This window comes from Balaenoptera physalus (genome assembly GCF_965194825.1).
Source record: "Balaenoptera physalus genome assembly, chromosome: 2".
NCBI lineage: Eukaryota > Metazoa > Chordata > Mammalia > Artiodactyla > Balaenopteridae > Balaenoptera > Balaenoptera physalus.
This window is the reverse complement of record NC_138883.1, coordinates 12,617,802-12,635,926: the sequence shown is the minus strand read 5'-3', so window position 1 is coordinate 12,635,926 and position 18,125 is coordinate 12,617,802. Positions and strand designations below refer to the sequence as shown.

The following is an 18,125-nucleotide window of genomic DNA, read 5'->3' as shown; positions in this document are numbered from 1 at the left end:
GAAAGTTCCAACAGGAAAAAAGCAGGAAGCAAGAGGGCCTAGCTCTCCCCCAGTGTGCATAGATTCTGAGCTGAAAGGATCCTCTTGGCTAACTGTGGTTTTACTGAAGAAAAGTCAATTATGATTTCAATAGTGCCTTTGCACTTAAAAATGCTGCCTTTGCAGCAGTGTTCTTGGCCCACACATCTGCTTTTCCGAAAGACTGGGAAAATGCTGTGTGGAAATGCCAAGCTTGGGGTGGACATCTCTGTGGGGGTCTTTTTCAAAGTGGAACTAGAAGAAAATGAAACAAAATAAGACAACACAAAATTGTAAAAGACTACAGAATCACTGTAAAGAGCTAAGTTATCTGCAAATACCACAGCTTGGTTTCAATAACTTTTTTTTTTTTTTTTTGGTAAAATTTTTAAGAGCAGAGGATGGAGGACATTAACAAATATAAGAGCAATCCATGCTCCTCTTTATGGACAAATTATAAGTGGTTTGTACATTAAAGCTCAGAAGAACTCAAGGCATGTGTTTGAAGTATAGTAGCTACCTTGTGATAGAAGCCAGTTCTGCAACATCAAATGCATTCTCAGTAGAAAGCAGGATAGCAAGAATTGGAAAAAAGGCTAGGTAGAAACCAAAACAATCCTCCCCAAACAAAAACTACTTTTAAGTGGCATCCAGCTATCCAATGACTCTCTGGTAGCCCTAAATCAGCATTAATAAATTAAAAACATCAAATCTTGATAAATAGGTATCATAAGGACCTTGGTGTTTGCATCCATGCACAATTTACTCCTACATTCATCTTACATTATTGCTCAAGAATACTCCAAATTCCTGAAAAAAATGTTGCTAGTCACTCTGCCTGTCAACATGTCATTGCCTCTTTGAGAGAACACCGACAATGACAATATAATCGATCATTCCGGTGTTGACACCTATTTTCTCACCCTAATGGTCTGTTTCACTGACGGATGCTGGTGAAGATTCATTACTAGGAATCATTAGCAAGTCAAAGATTCTAAATGGATGCTGTCACTTCCCCCGCCCCCCCCCCCACCCCTGGCCAAAAAAACCTACCAAAGTGATAAATCTTGCCCCAGTGCACTCCTTTTTGTCCTGAAACTTCTTGATTATTTTTTTAAAAAACATCTTTTAGTTACTTATGTTAGGCATTCTAATGAAGCTATCAGCCATCTGCTAAGTAAAGGCACTAAGAAAATTGAGAACAAAAATATCAACAGGAAAGAACAATCTGTATATCTGTATGATAGTTGATGAGCAATGGCCAATTTCAAAATAATGAAGAGCTTTACAAAAAAGTTTGCTTTTCTTTTTCCATAGAGATTAAAACATTGCATTTCAAGGTACATACAAACAGTATCCAAAAGAAAGAAAATTTTCAGCTAACATTGATTTTGTGTTTCCTTTCAGTGTATTTAGTCAGCCTAAGCAGAGACATCTTTCTTTCTTTTTTTTAATTTTTATTTATTTATTTATTTATTTATTTTTGGCTGTGTTGGGTCTCCGTTTCTGTGCGAGGGCTTTCTCCAGTTGTGGCAAGCAGGGGCCACTCTTCATCGCCGTGCGTGGGCCTCTCCCTATCGCGGCCTCTCTTGTTGCGCAGCACAGGCTCCAGACGCGCAAGCTCAGTGATTGTGGCTCACGGGCCTAGTTGCTCCGCGGCATGTGGGATCTTCCCAGACCAGGGCTCGAACCCATGTCCCCTGCATTGGCAGGCAGATTCTCAACCACTGCGCCACCAGGGAAGCCCGAGCAGAGACATCTTATTCTAAATTTCAAACATGTTTCTGAGGATATTCATAAGAATTTTTGTTGTGTGAAATAGACATGTCTTAATAATTATGAAAATCTAACCAAAATCATTTTGTTCACACTGCTAAAATGTACGCACCACGCTGTATTCCAGTTTTGTCTCAGAAGCTGCATAAACCCTTAGATAAATATCTTATCAGGGGCTTGTATCTATCTTATTCATCTCTCTGAATCCAGAAACTGGCCCAACCAAAGTGGGGTGGGTAGGTGCTTAACCAAAGTGTGTTCTCCTCTTACAATGAAAACCTTCTACAAACAGGATTTAATGTGCTGAGAGGAGAGGAAAGAATAGTTGCTCCTTTATCGTGTCATCTCTCTCTGGGTGACCCTCTTGGCTCACCCAGATGAAGAGTTTGTACATATTACAGTAAACAGTCCACAAGAATACATTGAAACCACCGAAAATGAAGTGATCAGACCTGCTGAAATGTTTTCACCATCTGGGAAAATAACACCCCAAGGGCCAAGACAGTTACCTAAGAAAATTTCGAAGTATGTTTTCCAGGCCTGAGAGGCTACAGGTAGGTGGATTCTGTGCCAGTTAGAAAGTGTTATGATTGGCAAATGGCTGTGAAACTCTCAAATTGCAGTTTAATGGAAATGCTGGCTGTCATCCCCAAAGTACATTTCAAGAAATTACAAAACTTTAGAATTAAAGGCAGCTGAATGGAAGGTTTCATCCACATTGAACCCAGAAGATTAGGCGGTAACACAAGAACTTTTGCAGGTGTCCCAGCTCTTAATCTGGCACCTCTTCCACCACAGAGTCCTTCATTCTTCCAGCCCTGATGGAACAGAACAGAGTGGGGTTCATGTGACAAGCTCTCAGCCCAGCTCGGAGATGGGGCAACGCTGATGAGGGGGATGGTGTGGAACGGCCTGATACCTCAGGGTCCAAGGGGACAGCCAGCCCCAGCAGACTCCGGCGGAGGGGGCACAATGCTGAGATTCGAAGAGCAGGCTTATCCCCAGTCTTGTGAAAATAATAACACCCGACTATTCCCAAGGGGTGGCCGAAGGCAACAGCTTTTCGGGTTCTGTGAGCCTCTGTGTTTCCCAAATGTCTGGGGTTTGGCCCTACGGTACATACACGCTTAGCCCCAGGGCATTTTTCCCTTAAGTTTTAGGCCCAAGGGTATTTTAAGGTAAATTGATCCCACATGCTTCTGATTCATTTACACTGAACTCATCAGACTATGTTTGGAAAGAACACTCTGCAGGCCAAGAAGCCCTTTGAGGCTGCTTTTATGAGTCTTTCTGTGCCTCTTTTCTTAGAAGTAGGAAGCCACGTCTTGACATGAACAAATAAAATGCAAGTCCTAGAGACACAGGTCTGGTTCCAAATGTGGCACCTCTGAAACCCATGGGTCCTCAAATCACCAAGACAAGGCTGACCCTCCTTCTTTTTCAGAAGTTATAGGAAACCTTACCCTCGAGTTGTGTTGAGCCTGAGTCAGTCATTCGGCACGGCTCGGTGCAGAGCTCACATAAGCCTTCAGCATTCTAACTCCACACCCAGTCCTGACACCTAAGCCTCCCCACCCAGGGAGAGCCCAGGGCTCAGGGCCACCTCTGCTCTCTGCTCTGTGGATCTGGGCCCGCACACTGGCAAATCTGTAGGAAATTGTCCTTTCTCTTCTGAGCTATGAAACTGGGGCGGTGTGTTGTTAATTTGTTGCTGGTGTTACTGTTAATATCACTTGAACCTGACGGAGAGGGCACAGTGGGAAATGGTTTGGAAGAGCTTTGTTTTAGGAAGGAAGAATTAACATATCCCCTCTGGAGGCTGACCGGAACCAGGAAATGTTTGACTTTATTCCTTCCCCTTTTAGTATAAAAGAAGCCTGAGGTCTAACTCGGGCAAGATAGTTCTTTCAGACATGAGTCCACCGTCTTCTCGGTCTGCTGGCTTTCCAAATAAAGTTGCTATTCCTTGCCTCAACAATTAGTTGCTCAATTTATTGGCCTGTCGTGCAGCGAGCAGTACGAGCTTGCGCTCGGTAACAGGGTTGACTCCTGGGATGGGACACAAAGGTAGCTGTCCCCACCTGTTCTCCCATCTGTGACTTGCACTGTTGACTCTCTTTGTCCCTGCCTGGGGTACCAAGATTGAAGGGAATTCATGTCCCTGACCAGGAAAAGAAAAATGAACCCTACAAGTAAGAAAAGATGTTGAGGGCAAGGTGACCAGGGCTTGGGCCACATTTGTCTCCCTCTCTATGCAATGAGCTCTCAACTCCACCTATTTATTAAAGGTTTTAAGTTTCCCCATGCCTGGGCCCTACCTAAGACCGACTAAATCAGAATCTCTGGGGGTGAGGCCAAGGAAGTCAGGTTTTTTTCTAGAAAGCTCCACTGGTTATCTACTATGCAGTCAGGAATGAGGGCCACTGATTTAAAGTAACTTGATACATTCCTGTTCTGGAAAAGTACCTGGAAATAATCTACATCAAGGGGGATTGTTTGTTGTCTTCCAATTGAACGGAATAAGATTCAGGCTTGATGCATTCCCCTCCCTCCTCCACCACCATTTCTCTCCCCACCCTCACTCCTTATCATGTTGTTAACGATGATCTCACTCTCCGGAGAGCTTTTCAAGCCAGTACACAATAAACTAAAGAGAACGAGAACCAACCCCAAAGGCTGAATCATCTACGATGTCAGAATGAACCAAACACAAGATCTCTTCAAATATTTAATCAGTTTGGAGACCTCTGCCTTCCAACCCAGTTGTGTAAAAATTCTTAAAAAAGCATGATGAAGGGGTCCTCAAAGAAAACGTTGGGCTAAAATGGAGAGGAGACTGGGTTTGGGAAGACAGAATATAACATGTGCCTTAAGGTCTTTTGAAGGAATTCTACCGCGGATTAAAAAAAAAAATACTCAAATGAACAAGAAAAGATTAAACAGTTATACAGATTTAAGGACAACTAAAACTTCTTTTATGGCTGAAAATACCAGACATGGCTTTGAAATAGACTCTTTAAAAACCCTTAGATCCTGCTGTGGTTTCTTTCCATAGCCTTCTCTGTACATGCAAGAAGCAAGCTAGCTACACCCAGCATCCCCAGGAGCATTTTGGGCCTTGGCAAAGAAGCAATCAGCGAGAGATAGAAAGAAGGCCTGGAGGAGGTGAGAGGAAGCGGTTCACAGTTTTTGAACGTGGACTCAGACCCCAGCCAACCTAATCTATTTTCTTTGAAAAATATGGAAATAAACTGAAGGCCTTGAAAAATCACCGTCGATCTCAGGTTAGGGTGCCAATGATAAAGCTTTTTGATAACTGTGTCATAGCAACTGGGGAAGCATGTCCTTCAAAGTGATGGGGTTTATAATAATACAGGCGTGGTCGGGACTCGGGGCTGACTCCCCAGGAGACGTTCAGCAGGAAGGGCGTCACGTCTTTCTCGCTCTCATTCTCTCTCTGGTTTCTTCGCTTCTCCTGTCCCTTGGTGCTGTTGAGAGGCAGTGTCAGAGGCTCCAGCCCAGGGCTCAGAATGGGTACTGAGACACGTATATCCGCAGTCGGATCACGGAGCTGCCTCTGAAGTTGATGACGGTGTTGACAGTGATCATTTCCAAGTCCAGCTGTACGTCCCGGGGCCCTTTGATGGGGCGTGTCATCACCAGGGTGGCACTGATGGGGCCTGTTTGCTGTGGACGGAACCGGGGATACCAGTTAGAGAAAAGTCTGACTGGCTTAAGGAACCAGGGTGAGCTTGACCCCAGAAGCTGTTGAACAACGGCAGAGAGGGTGAGGAAAGCTGTCCGTCAGGAGACGTGGCCCCTGGGACAGTCACCAAAGCAGAAGGCCAGGCGGTCTGGCCACAGCCGGCCTCTGCAGCCCCAGTCGGGGCACTCCTCCTTGCCCACTGCTGGCGGACAGCCACTCCTCGATGCCACGCTCTCCCCCCGCCTCTGAGCGTGCTCCTCCTGGCTTCTCCCTGTTGGCCCTTCAGGTCTCACCTGAACTATCACCTCCTCGGAGGAGCTTCTGTGCTTTCCCCAGTCTAATTCAGGTCCCTATGACCCTCTGCCAGGGCACCCTCTACTTCGCCCAGGAAGGAAGGTATTCGTTACCGTGTGCCATCATCCACCCTATTTACTTGGTCCACACTAGACTACGAACTCTGTAAGAGCAAGGACCGGGGGCAGGTTTTCCACCCCTGAACCCCCCCCCAGCACCCAGCACGGTGTCTAGCATGTGGTAAGTGTTCAGTGACTGTATCTTGAATGAAAGAATGAATAACTGTCCAAACTAACTACGTGACTCAGGGCTGTCACTTCACGTCTCTGTGCCTCCTCTCTAAAATGAGGGTTTGTACCAGATCAGTAGTTCCCGAGTAAACAGCTCCAAAGCACCTGGGACACTTTTTAAACTAACAATTCCAGGGGCCAATTCCAAGATTTTCTGCTTCAGTGGATTTTTCGATGATGCCTGGAGAAGTGTGACTTGTTTACCAGCCTCCAGGTGGTTCTGAGCGGAGCCCCTGCTGGAGGTCCCGGCTGGACACTCTGCACTCACCTACAGCTTCACCACTCTGTGACCCTATCGCTGTGGTCCTGATAACCTCATGTGAGCTTTCTTCCTCCTCTGAATCTTTTTCTAAAGCTTTCAGGGAGGTAAGGAGAGAGGACTGACATAATTGAGCTTCCGCCATGTGTGAGGCGCTCTTCCGGCCACTTTTATGTGTATGTGCTTATTTAATCCCCGTAAAAGCTCTGAGAGTCCTGGCTACTCAAAGTGGGGTCCCTGGACCAGCAGCGTCAGCATCAACAGGGTGCTTATGAGAAATGCAGGCTCCCAGGCCCCCCTAGGACCTATTGAGCCAGAATCTGGAGCTTAACACAATCTGCAGGTGATTCACGGGCACATTAACAATTGAAAGGTGCTCACCTAAAAGCACAGGACCCAGGCTGGGGAACCTAACTGCCATACTAAAGGTATGTCTCATTATTTCTTTTTTTCACTGTTCCTTGTGAACTGAGGCGCCAAGAGTTAAGTCATTGCTTAGGGTCACTAGACCAGTCAGGGGCAGAGACAAGGGATACCATTCCGGTGCTTTTGTCTGACCCCAAACCCCAGGCCTTTTTTACTGCACAACAATTATCAGAAAAGACTGATGTGTGTTTTACTTCTTCCTAGCACTGCCCTGAAGGACAGATGCTCGGGGGTCAGTGTAACGGCCAGAGAGTGGGTCCCTGGAAAGGAAATAGCACAAGGGAACAGGGCATGCTGGATAATCACTTCCTACAAGCTGCAGAGTCCAATGCTGTGCCCAGAAACTGAAAGCAACAAGCTCTGCAAAATCAAGAAACTTGGCTTGTTTAAAGCCACACCAGGCATCTTATCTGTCTCCTTGAAGGGAGGGCTCCCCATAAAGTTCTGGACGTCCCCAAGAGCTGCCACAGGTAGGACAAGGGCGGGGCAGGCAGACAGGTGCCACCCAGGGGGTGGGACCTCCCCTGTCCTCTGGGCTATCAGCAGCTTTACAGCCAGGCCATTTCCTCTTGGCATCAGCTCCCTCCATTCCCGTCAGCATCTGCGCAATTGACACCCTCTCATGCAGAGGATCGCTAGCACTTCCTTGTCAACTCTTGCAAAACCTCGGAGCCCTGGGCCAGGACTTCAGAGGGTACAGCCAAACAGGGAAATGCCCAGGACATTTACATATACAAATATCTCACCAGCTTTCACTGTTTGCATGAACAAAGGCTAGGAGCTGAGGACCCTGAGCTGACGGCAGGCCTCTGGAGGGAGAGCTGCAGAGGCTGGGACGGGGAATGGAACAGCTGGAAACTTCCCAGTTATCCCTCTGGGCTGTCCTTGTAAATGTCTCCAGAGTGTGAGAGCATCATTGCCTCTCCTATTTGGAAGTAATCTTAGAGCTCAGACAGTCTGATCCCCACCAGGGTCAGATCTACAGCAGCCTGAGAAAGGCCTGCCCACAAGCACACGGAGGACTCAAGTGCCTGCCAAGAGAGCTAAGGACCAACATCTCCACTCCTCACTGGGCTTTTAGGGCAGAGCCAGGGCATTAATGAAATAGGCCTCCCAAGAGGCTCTTGTCATTGGTGGACTTGGTGGTCACTGGTACAAAATGATGATGGTGACGGTGATGGTGGTTCATACTAGGCGTTTGGTTATGACCTTGCATACATCCCTTATTTAATCCTCATAACCCTACAAAGTAAGTAGGTTAAGTACACTAGCACATGGTACTAGAGCATCTGACTCCAAAAATCAAGCTTCTAGCCATGAAGCTGTACGATAAGATCTCAAGTATCTCTCAATTTCCTGACGTCCCATGGCACTTACTCTAGTTGAGAATCACTCCTTTGCACTGTAAATGTTTGCCTGGTTGTTTTCCCCTCCCCACCATAGTGTGGATTCCTGGGGGCAGAGGCACATCCTGTTTGTCCCTACACTCTCAATGCCTGACTCAGAGCTGCATATGCAGCGGTGCTGAATTAACCTCCATGACAGAAGAAGGAGTGAGTGACTGAATGCCTGTGAAGCTGCCCGCATGGGAGTAGCTTGCAAACAGCCCACCCGCTGTCTGGCTGTCTGTCTTCGTGGCCCTGCTCCTACACACGCTCGGGTCTGTTCTGAGTCAACTCGCAGGATGGCATTGTCTGACACGGGGCAAGCAGCCGGGCCACAGCAACTCAGCTTCCTTTGGCCCGGCCACGTGATCCCCGTGCACTTGGCCACAGTCTGTACCCTGTGACCGTGCTCCTTCTTCTGGCCCTACTTGTGTCCCTAAGTCACCTGGCCAAAGCCAATCACCAGTCCTCCGTCCAGGGCTCAGTGTGAGACAGATTGCCAACGGGGCTCATGAAAGGGACGTATGCCTGCGTATGCACCTGTGCATTTGTGTGCACGTGAGTGTGTGCACACGTGTGCATACCTGTACCTATGCATACAAGCAAGTGTGTGCATGTGAGTGTGCATGAGTGAGTGTGCATTTGGTGGGTGTGGCTGTGCATACCTGTGTGTGTGTGTGCACGCGTGTGCATGCATGTGTGCGTTGGTATGCATGTGGCTTGCCTGCTGTGTAAAATGAAGCTCTTCCCAGGTGCTCGTAATACAGTCAGTGACTCTCAGGGTGGCAGAGCCTGAAGAGCCATCAAGCCCCACCCCTCACGGGGTGCTCCAGTCCCTTGAGCACCTCTGACCTCCCCAGGGCCCAGCAGCCCACAAACTCTTAACAGCAGTAGCAGCAGCAGCAGAAACGACGCTATCGATACAATCATACCTAATGCTTATTGGACACTTTCTATTGTGATTAGATGTTAAGGTAGACTTTTCTTGTTATCTCAATCTCGGCTGAGACCCCAAAGCTAGAAAAGTAGGTGAAAATACCCTGCATCCTAAAGAGAAATGTGAGAGTATGTACAGATACTGGTGGCAGACTGCCTGGGTTCGAATCCTGCTCTGGGGCTTCCAGGCTGTGAGATCCGGCAAGTTACTTCGCCTCTCTGTGCCTCAGCGCTCTCATCTGTAAAGTCGGGAAGGTCAAGCAGGCCCCAGAGCACAGGACTGTGGTGAAGATGAAAGGAGTGACACACGGAAAGTACTTGGCGTATGTCCACACCGTACAGGATTTGCTGCCAGTGCTGTCTGTGTAGTTCCTGCTGCTGTTGTTATACGATGTAAGTGTATTAAACACACTTACCAGCCCCAAAATCAAGCAAGAGGGGCTTTCACTGTGGGTCCCCTGACATGAAAGGAAGCAGAGAGCAGCACCGGACTTTCCTGGAGAAGTCTAGGGAAGAGAGCCCCAGAGCTGCCCTGCACCACGGGGAGGAGACAGGGCTGCAGGGGAGCTGGCTGCGGGTGTCCTGAAGGCCCAGTGTAAGGTCTGCCCGCCAGGGTGAGGCAACACCCACACACACAGGCTTTCTGAGAGAGAGGTTTGCGGTGACAAGCGGCCAACGAGAGGCCCTCGCCCACATCTGGGAACGGTCAGTGCAAAGTCAGTCCTCAGGGAAATCTCCAAAGAACCCACAAAGCATCCCATGAAAGCAAGAGCATTTGGGCTCTGCCCCAGAGACAGCAAGAAGGCCTGCCTACAATGGCAACAATCGAGTAAGACCCCATCCCTCCTAACCACTCCCCTTCCACCATCTGTATCCCCAAAACCCTGGAGGAGGAGCCAGGGCAGCACAGTCAGTGGGGGGAGGGGAAGGCAGTACAGAGGCCAAGCTGGCAGGGGGGCGGCGGGGTGGCGGGGCTGGAACTTTACACTGAAGGAGAGACTGGGCAGTTGAAGTTTCCACGTAAAGCAGCTGGGACTTCTGATATGGGAAAAAAGACAATTCAATAGGAACTGAAAGTGCCTGCAAATCTGATGGGACCCACCTGAGAGCTCATCCAGATGTGTGCAGGTTCAAGACCGCAGAGTGAGAAAAAGAAAGTTATTGAATGTTCCATCCTGCTGGTTTGATAAAAACAGCCGTTCTGTGCTCCAGGCACTGCGCTAAGTAGATGATCTCATCCAATCCTAAAGTAGATACTGTCATTATCCCCTCTTTACAGATGAGGAAACTGAGGCTCAGAGAAGTTAGGTAACCTGCCCAAGGTCATACGGTTGGTAAGTTATAGAATGCAAACGAGGCAGGTCAGCCTGTCTCCAGAGCCGACATTGGAATGACTCCGTGGGGCCTCCTGAGGAGGGCACTGCAGCTTTGCACAGTTTGGAAAGGGAAAGCCCTGCTTCCTCCAACAGATTTCTGTCTTCCTGGCCCCATGCCCTGTGGCTTCACAGGGCCCCTACACCGAGCCTGTTTTCTCTTCCCAGGGGCAGCCTTCGAGATCTTTCCAGCCAGGATCCACCTCCCCATCCCTAAGTTCCTTCAGCCATTCCCAGGGCAGGTCTATGTTCCCTCATCCCCTTCGTGTCCTGACATCCTCATCTGAATAAATACTGAAGAATTAGGGCTCTTCTCAATGTTCTCAGAGAGAGAGCAAACCACATACAGCTCAAAGTTTTGTGAGTTTCAAGGGTCCCCTAGTCGCTGTGACAATCCAGGCACTAGAGGAAGCTCCCAGGAAGGGGCCCTCCCTCATGTTCACTCCACCTGTAGAAGAAGACAATCTTCTTCCCACCCCTCCCACCGCCCCCCCACCTCACCATTGCGGGGTAGCTCTTACAAGTCAGCCTCACAGGGAACATTTGGGTCTAGGGGATTTTAGGAGGTGGTGACCTGGGAGTGAAATCTTGCCAAGACAAGGCCGCTTCCTGCAGATCTTCTATTCTGCTGGGTGGGGGAGGGGGGTAACCTGAAGCAGGTAATGTGGGTGATGGTATTTTAAATCCCCAAGAGGGGCATCTCTGTGCCCTGTGATTGGGACCCGCTGTGTCTGTACAGATGACAGAGGCCAGAGTGGAGAATCCTGGTGGGCTAGGCTTATGCTCGGGGTGTGTGTGGGGGTGCGTCGGGGGGTGGAAAGCCCCCAGAGGCTCAGGCAGGTGGGCTGTGCTGGGTGGCCATGGCTTACGGGTTTGGAGAAAGGACTGACAGAGGCGCAGCTCAACTTTTTCATCTTGAGAAGTTCCCCTACCCTCAACTCATTCCATCTTCTCCCAAAGCCCTTGACCTCACTACACTGATCTACAGAGGCTGGGTCTGCAGGTGTGTTATCACACATGACCCAGCCCTGTTAGGGTCTTGCCAAAAACGTATTAGTGAGGAAACAGGCCCGATACCAACTCCTGGGGCCTTTTCTAATCTGTTCTAATCCTGCTTCTGAGACCTCTCTGTTTTCAGACAGTCCCAGCACCACAGGCAAGGACTGGAAGATTCTGCCAGGGGCTGGGGAGAGGGCAGGGAAAGAGCTCAGGTATGTGGTTCCCTCACAGGCCAGTGGGCTGTGTCCCATGAAAGTGTGTAAACTTCTGAGTCTAACGCCCCACAGGGAGCCTGGAAGACCACATACTGTATTCGTTAGTAATGCAGATTCCTAGGCTGAATCATGGCCCCCAAAAGTATCAGGTCTTAATCCCTGGAACCTGTAAATGTTACCTTATAAGGAAAAGGGATCTTTGCAGACATGATTAAGTTAAGGATCTGGACACGGGGAGATTATCCTGGATTACCTGGATAGGCCCTAAATCCAATCACGTGTCAATTCGAAGAGACAGAGGGAGATTTGATACCCACAGAAGAGGAGGAGGCTCAGTCACAATGTGACAACAGATGCAGAGATTGGAGTGATGTGGTCACAAGCCAAGAAATGCTGGCAGTCACCAGAAACTGGAAGAGATAAGGAATGGATTCTCCCCTGGAGCCTCCAGAAGGAGCATGGCCCTGCTGACATCTTGATTCCAGGGCAGTGAGAATGATTTCAGACTTTTGGCTTCCAGAATAAATTTCTGTTGTCTTAAGCCACCAAGTTAATGGCAATCTGTTACAGCAGCCACTGGAAACTGATACACTAGGCCTTAGCCACCATCTTCTGAAACAGATTCTCTAGAGAGAATGGTCTGGAATTCATTTTTTCAACAAGTACCCAAATTCACACTGAAATGTGAAAAACATCGCTCTAAGCCAGGGGGCTCTAAAGACATGTGATCACCCCGGAGGTTGCAGGCAATGAAGCTCAATAATAGAAATGGTACAGTATTGGGTGTATGTAATTTACAAAGAAGCAAATATATTTTAGGATGTGTGCTCTAAATTTTTTCCCGATACGGATAAGCTGGTGCTGTCCAATCAAACTTTCTATGATGACAGAATTATTCTATATCTGAGCTAATACAGCAGCCACATGTGGCTACTGAGCCCTTGAAATGTGGATAGTGCAACAGAAGAACCTAATTTTTAATTTTACTTCATTTTCATTAGTTTAAAGAGCCACGCAGCTACTGTGTTGGACAACGCAGGTTAGAGCCCACTTCTGTGAGGAATGCCTTTAAGTTCACTACCATGTATGTGCCATGAGGGCAGGGATTCAGGACTGTTTTGTTCACTAGAAGTCCTTCTAGTTTCTAGAAGTCCATAGTAGGTACTTGATGAGTATTTGTCAAATGAGTGGATGGAAAAAATGGATATGTGAATTCCTCTCCCACAGGATTGCAGGAGGAATCTGAAGAAGAATATATATATGTAGATAGATACAGATACAGGTATAGATATATCTATATAAATATAACTGAATCACTTTGCTGTACACCTGAAACTAACACAACATTGTAAATTAACTATACTACAATTTTTTTTTAAATGGTTAAAAAAAAAAAAAAGAAGAATTCAGGAGGAAAGAGACCTACAATTGCATCTTGGCCTGATTTCTCATTGCAGTTGAGGATTCTGAGGCTCACAGAGGAGAAGCAACTTTCGCAAGACCACAAAGAAAGTGAGAGGAACCAGGACATTGGAGTCCTGACTCGCGTCCACTTCCCTCTCCTGTCTTTACACCTGCCCCTCCTGGCTCCACTCTGGCCTATTTCTAGAAGCATGCTCCAGGCTAGACAACAGAACACCTTGTTGAAGATGGTGACCATCACTCAGCACCCCCTCTTACCCGCATATAGAATTCTCTGCCCTCATTCCCAGACTTGATCTGGAAAATGTAATAAGCCCCAGGGTAGCGGGTCGTTGCTTGCATTTGGAAGATATCAGCAGGAACAGAGCGTCCAGACACCACGTCCATATCCCGGTACAAGATGGTGAAGGGCTGGTCTCTGCAGCCAGGATTCTCAGCGGGACACATACAGCGGCTGTCAGAAAGGGAAATCATGTGAGAACTCGGGAAATCCTTTCCAGATGCTGGATGTACCTACTTCCTTGTTTAAAACACTGAAAAGGAGGCCACCGCATTTTTACCATCCAAATGCTGTAACTGTAGAGGCTCTCTACTCCCGGCTCCGGTCTAAAAGCTCTCTAGCATGTAGGTGAGCTCCCTGTTTCCTAGAGAATGGCCTGTTCTGGCCAGTCAGCTATTCTTGCTACTAGAGCATAAACCTGAGATGTCTGGTTTTCAGAACACTGGGGACATCCTCTAATGCACTTCACATTTGTCACATATTTAGTCAGAAAAATGTGCTGCATAGGCCTTCACTTCCCCAGCCATGCATACTCATTGAGAAATTTTAAAAGTGAGAAAGTACATTAGACTGACAGGTCTTGAGTGGTCCCTCTACATTTTCTATTGCACTTACCCCAGTCTGTGTGGAATATAATTCAATATTTTCTTTCTCTAAACAAGCACTCAGAACTCACTATGCATAAGATACAACATTAGGATATGACTCTAAGATGTTAGGACATTAATTGCAACAATAAATAAGATCCTGATCTTAAATTCACTCTCTAACAGGCGAAATAAATCACAGACACAAATATCTCTAATACAAAGCATCTAATTTGAAACACTAGTAATAGCATTATCATAGTATGAAGTTGACTCATTACCAAGGTATGCCTGTTATAGACACCCCTTGATTTATCCGTAAGCACCCCCATCTCTCACCTCATCCCTGAGACTCCCCCTAGGGGGTCAGAGTGCATAACGAGATGAGAACATCTGTTGATCTATGCCTTGGTGGCCAAAACTGGGAGTAAGCCTTGCTGTGCTTCTGTCACCTTCCCTAACTTCCAATCTATCTTCAAAACCTATCAGTTCTACTTCTAAAATGTAGTCCAAATCCAACCACTCCATCTCCACTGTCAGTGCACTGTCTCACTCACTGTCTCACCTGGACCTCTGTGACGGCCTCCTGTGATGGAGTAGAGGGCGCCCCCACTCCAATCTGTTACACCACAGGCAGAGTGCCCCTTGCGGAACATAAATCAGATTATGTCTCTATCCTACTTCAAGGTTCTACGGTGGCACCCATCGCAACTTGGACAAAAACGACACACCCATTTTAGCCTCTAAAACCTCATGGGGTCTGGTCTCTGTCAGTTTCTCTAACCTCCTCTTGGGTCACCGTCCATGTCATTCACGAGGCTGCAGTTTCTTCCGGTCCCTGAAGACATCAAGGTCACTCTTGTCTCGCAGTCTTTGCACATACTGTTCCCTTTGCTCATCCACTTCTGTTAACATCGACTCACCTTTCCATTCCAGCCCAAGGGTCATTTCCTCGGAGGGGCTTTCGGATTCCCCAGGCTAGACCAGGTCCAGCCTACTCTTTCATTTTGTACATTTCTGTTCTTCCTGTTCACAGCCCCTATTACCCTCTATGATCATGGATTGATTATATGACAATTTGTTTACTGTCTTCTCCTCCACTAGCATAAGAGCAAACACCACAGCACCTGGGAGCAGATGTGGCACAGAACAGGAGCTCAACTAACATTTCATAAGCAAATGTATAAAAAGAATTTTTAAAGTTTTGTTTTTTAAGGCTCCATCAAAATATCCAAGTCAAAATGTCCCGGGTGCCAAAATGGCCACATTAAAATGTCACATGTCACACAGAAAAGAATTGTTTCCTAAAAGAAGCTTGGAGGAGGGAGAGATGGCTCCTAGCTGAAGAGGATCACAGATAGCTGGGAGAGGTGACACTGGAGCTCAGATCTGAAAGATGGGGCAAATCTGTCCATGTGGCAATGGCAGGAATGCCTTCTATATGACAGAAAATGTGCACATGGAAGCCAGAAGGCTGGACATTCTGGGGCATGGGTGAAGGTGAGAGCAGGTCCTGTTCAGGTTGGCAGGAGTGCAGGACACCTGAACGAGGAAATGAGCAGGATGGGGGTGGCTGGAGTGAAACTGGAATGGGGCCTGGAGACGGGGAGTCTCCCAGGGTCCTCAGTGGTTAGTTGGGGACCTCGCCAGTAACACAAGCTCAGTGCTGCAAGCTGCACCGGGTCAGGTCCCCACCATAGACAAGAGTGGCCTGGAGAAACCCAGGGAGAACCAGGAATGGGAGCTGATGAGGGCAGCCTGAAGCTCTGCTCTGCTGCAAAGGGCCCTGGAACCAGAAATCAAAGAACCCTATTCTAAAGGCTACTTAGAAGCACAGCTCTTAGCAACAAGTGAAGACGTCTCTAAGGGACCAGCCTGTCCCTGCTTTGTCCTCTTCTGTCCAGCTTTTGATCAGAGCAGGAAGCACACTGGTAAGCTGTGGATTTCTCTTGGAAACTGCATCCCTAGAGGGCATGAATGATAGGCACGTCCATTCATCTCTTTATCTCCAGTGGGAGGGCTGGGCGATGCTCAGGGCATTTGACTGGAAGAGAGAAGGGCAGAAGACACCCCTGCATGTGTGCATGTGAGTGTGTGTGTGTGTGTGCACGCACGTGCACGTGGGCTGAGGAGGAACTCAGATGGTTAAATAGGAGCTAAAGAGAAGGAAAAGGAATTCCTAATACACCAGGGGCAGAAAAACACTGTCCTAGGGCATTCACCTTGTAGATGTTGTCTTCAATTTAGTTCTCTCCTCAACTCTAATATTTGCCATTTGGTGACTTTGTAAAATCACTGTTGTGGGACTTCCCTGGTGGTGCAGTGGTTAAGAATCCACCTGCCAATGCAGGTTTGATCCCTGGTCCAGGAAGATCCCAGAGGCCGCAGAGCAACTAAGCCCATGTGCCACAACTACTGAGCCTGCGTTCTAGAGCCTGCGAGCCACAACTACTGAGCCCATGTGCCACAACTACTAAGCCTGTGTGCCACAACTACTAAGCCTGTATGCTGCAACTACTGAAGCCCGCGTGCCTAGAGCCCATGCTCTGCAACAAGAGAAGCCACCGCAATGAGAAGCCCGCGCACTGCCACTAGAGAAAGCCTGCGCGCAGCAACAAAAACCCAACTCAACCAAAAATAAATAAATAAATTTTAAAAATCACTATTGTGACATCAAAAACTTGATTAGAGCAAGCTAGGTAACCTCGGTTATTGAGAACTCTCTAGCGACCTCTCTAACCCCTCACTACTCCCAGCAAGGTCCAGGGAGACTGGAAGCATACGTTTCACCTGGGGGCTTTGTCTGCAAGGCTGAGTCTCGCATCACCCCAGGCCCACAGAATCAGAATCTGCCTGCTAACAAGATCCTGGGTGGTTCCTGTGCACGTGATCTTTGAGAAGTCCAGCTCTAAAAGACCCTGTGTATCCAGAACAAAGTCACTAAAGAGAAAAGGAGGTTCATGAACCCTGCCTCTCCTTTTGGTTAGCTTTCTAGAAAATCTTCATATAGCTCTGGCATGAGTGGGGGAGTGGTAGAGAACAGTGTGTGTGTGTGTGTGTGTGTGTGTGTGTGTTGTGTAGTAGGCACTAGGCCAGGTCTCCCAATGTCCTGGAGGTACACTCTCCTTTACACCACACTGGCAGCCTTCTGAACCAGGCCCCTCACCATGTTCCCATTTCCCAGGGGAAGCCATGACTTACTTATCGCTGATCCGCAGATAAGGCTCCTCGCAGCGGATGGGGTCAATGCACTTGAAGCCCCCTTGCAAGTTGTAGCAAGTCTGCTGCAGGATGCACGTGTGGTTTCTGTGCTCACACTCGTTGATGTCTGAAATGCACGGTAGACGAGAGGCTGAAGCCAGGCAGCACCTCCAAGGTGATGGTCACAGGCCAGATGGGTGGGAATGGGGGGGGGGGGCTGCCTGGGTCTTTCTATAGAGCTATGCTAGCCAATATGGCAGCCACTGGCCACACGTGGTCACTGAGCCCTTGAAATGTGGCTAGTCCAAACTGAGATGTGCTGTTAAGTGGAAACTATATACCAGATTTCGACGACTTAGTAAAACCAAAGAATGTGAAATATCTTATCAGTAATTTTTATATTGAGTACATAGTGGAATGGTAATATTTTGGATATATTGCATAAATAAAATATGTTCTTAAAATTAATTTTACCTGTTTCTTTTTACTGTTTTAATGTGACTAGGACATGTTACTAGGACATTTTAAATTACATATGTGGCTCACATTTGTAGCTCACAATATATTTCTACTGTCCGGCACTGCTGTGTGGAGAATTCTTGCTTAGTGTTTGGGTTAGGCAGGTTCAAGGAGCTGAAAATGAGTCTGCTACTCAGCTACCAGCCTCCTCCACTTGCCCCAGCGAGTGGAGCATGGGAGGGAAATCATCTCAAACAGCCAATCTGGAGGAGACCCACCCCTTTCACAGCCTGGGGTCCTGACCCTTGGAGGGACACAGCAGTCAGAGGTGAGAGGTATCTCCAGCATCCATTCTCCAGGAAGTCAGTAGAGAAAAGCTGACCAGGCTTCTCTCCAGGGGCCATGAGAAAACCTGCTCATGGACCAGGGCCAGGCCATAAGATATCCTGGTCGGGTCTGGAGCAGTCCTCAGAGGGGCCGCAGAGATCTGCCTGGGAAG

At 47.9% G+C, this 18,125-nt stretch overlaps 1 protein-coding gene across 3 annotated transcripts in view; it reads right to left on the bottom strand.

Annotated features, from left to right (window-relative positions):
• Positions 1–4,509: 4,509 nt before the first annotated feature.
• Positions 4,510–18,125, bottom strand: part of FBLN5 (fibulin 5) — an 84,397-nt gene continuing 70,781 nt past the window's right edge. For all 3 annotated transcript variants that reach the window (XM_082451376.1, XM_082451375.1, XM_082451374.1), the window contains 3 exons: positions 17,168–17,294; positions 13,358–13,553; positions 4,510–5,481 (listed from right to left, as the gene is read on the bottom strand). In XM_082451376.1, the coding sequence (XP_082307502.1) occupies positions 5,320–5,481; positions 13,358–13,553; positions 17,168–17,294 (485 nt within the window). In that variant the 3' untranslated portion in view covers positions 4,510–5,319. The remainder of the gene's footprint in view (positions 5,482–13,357; positions 13,554–17,167; positions 17,295–18,125) is intronic.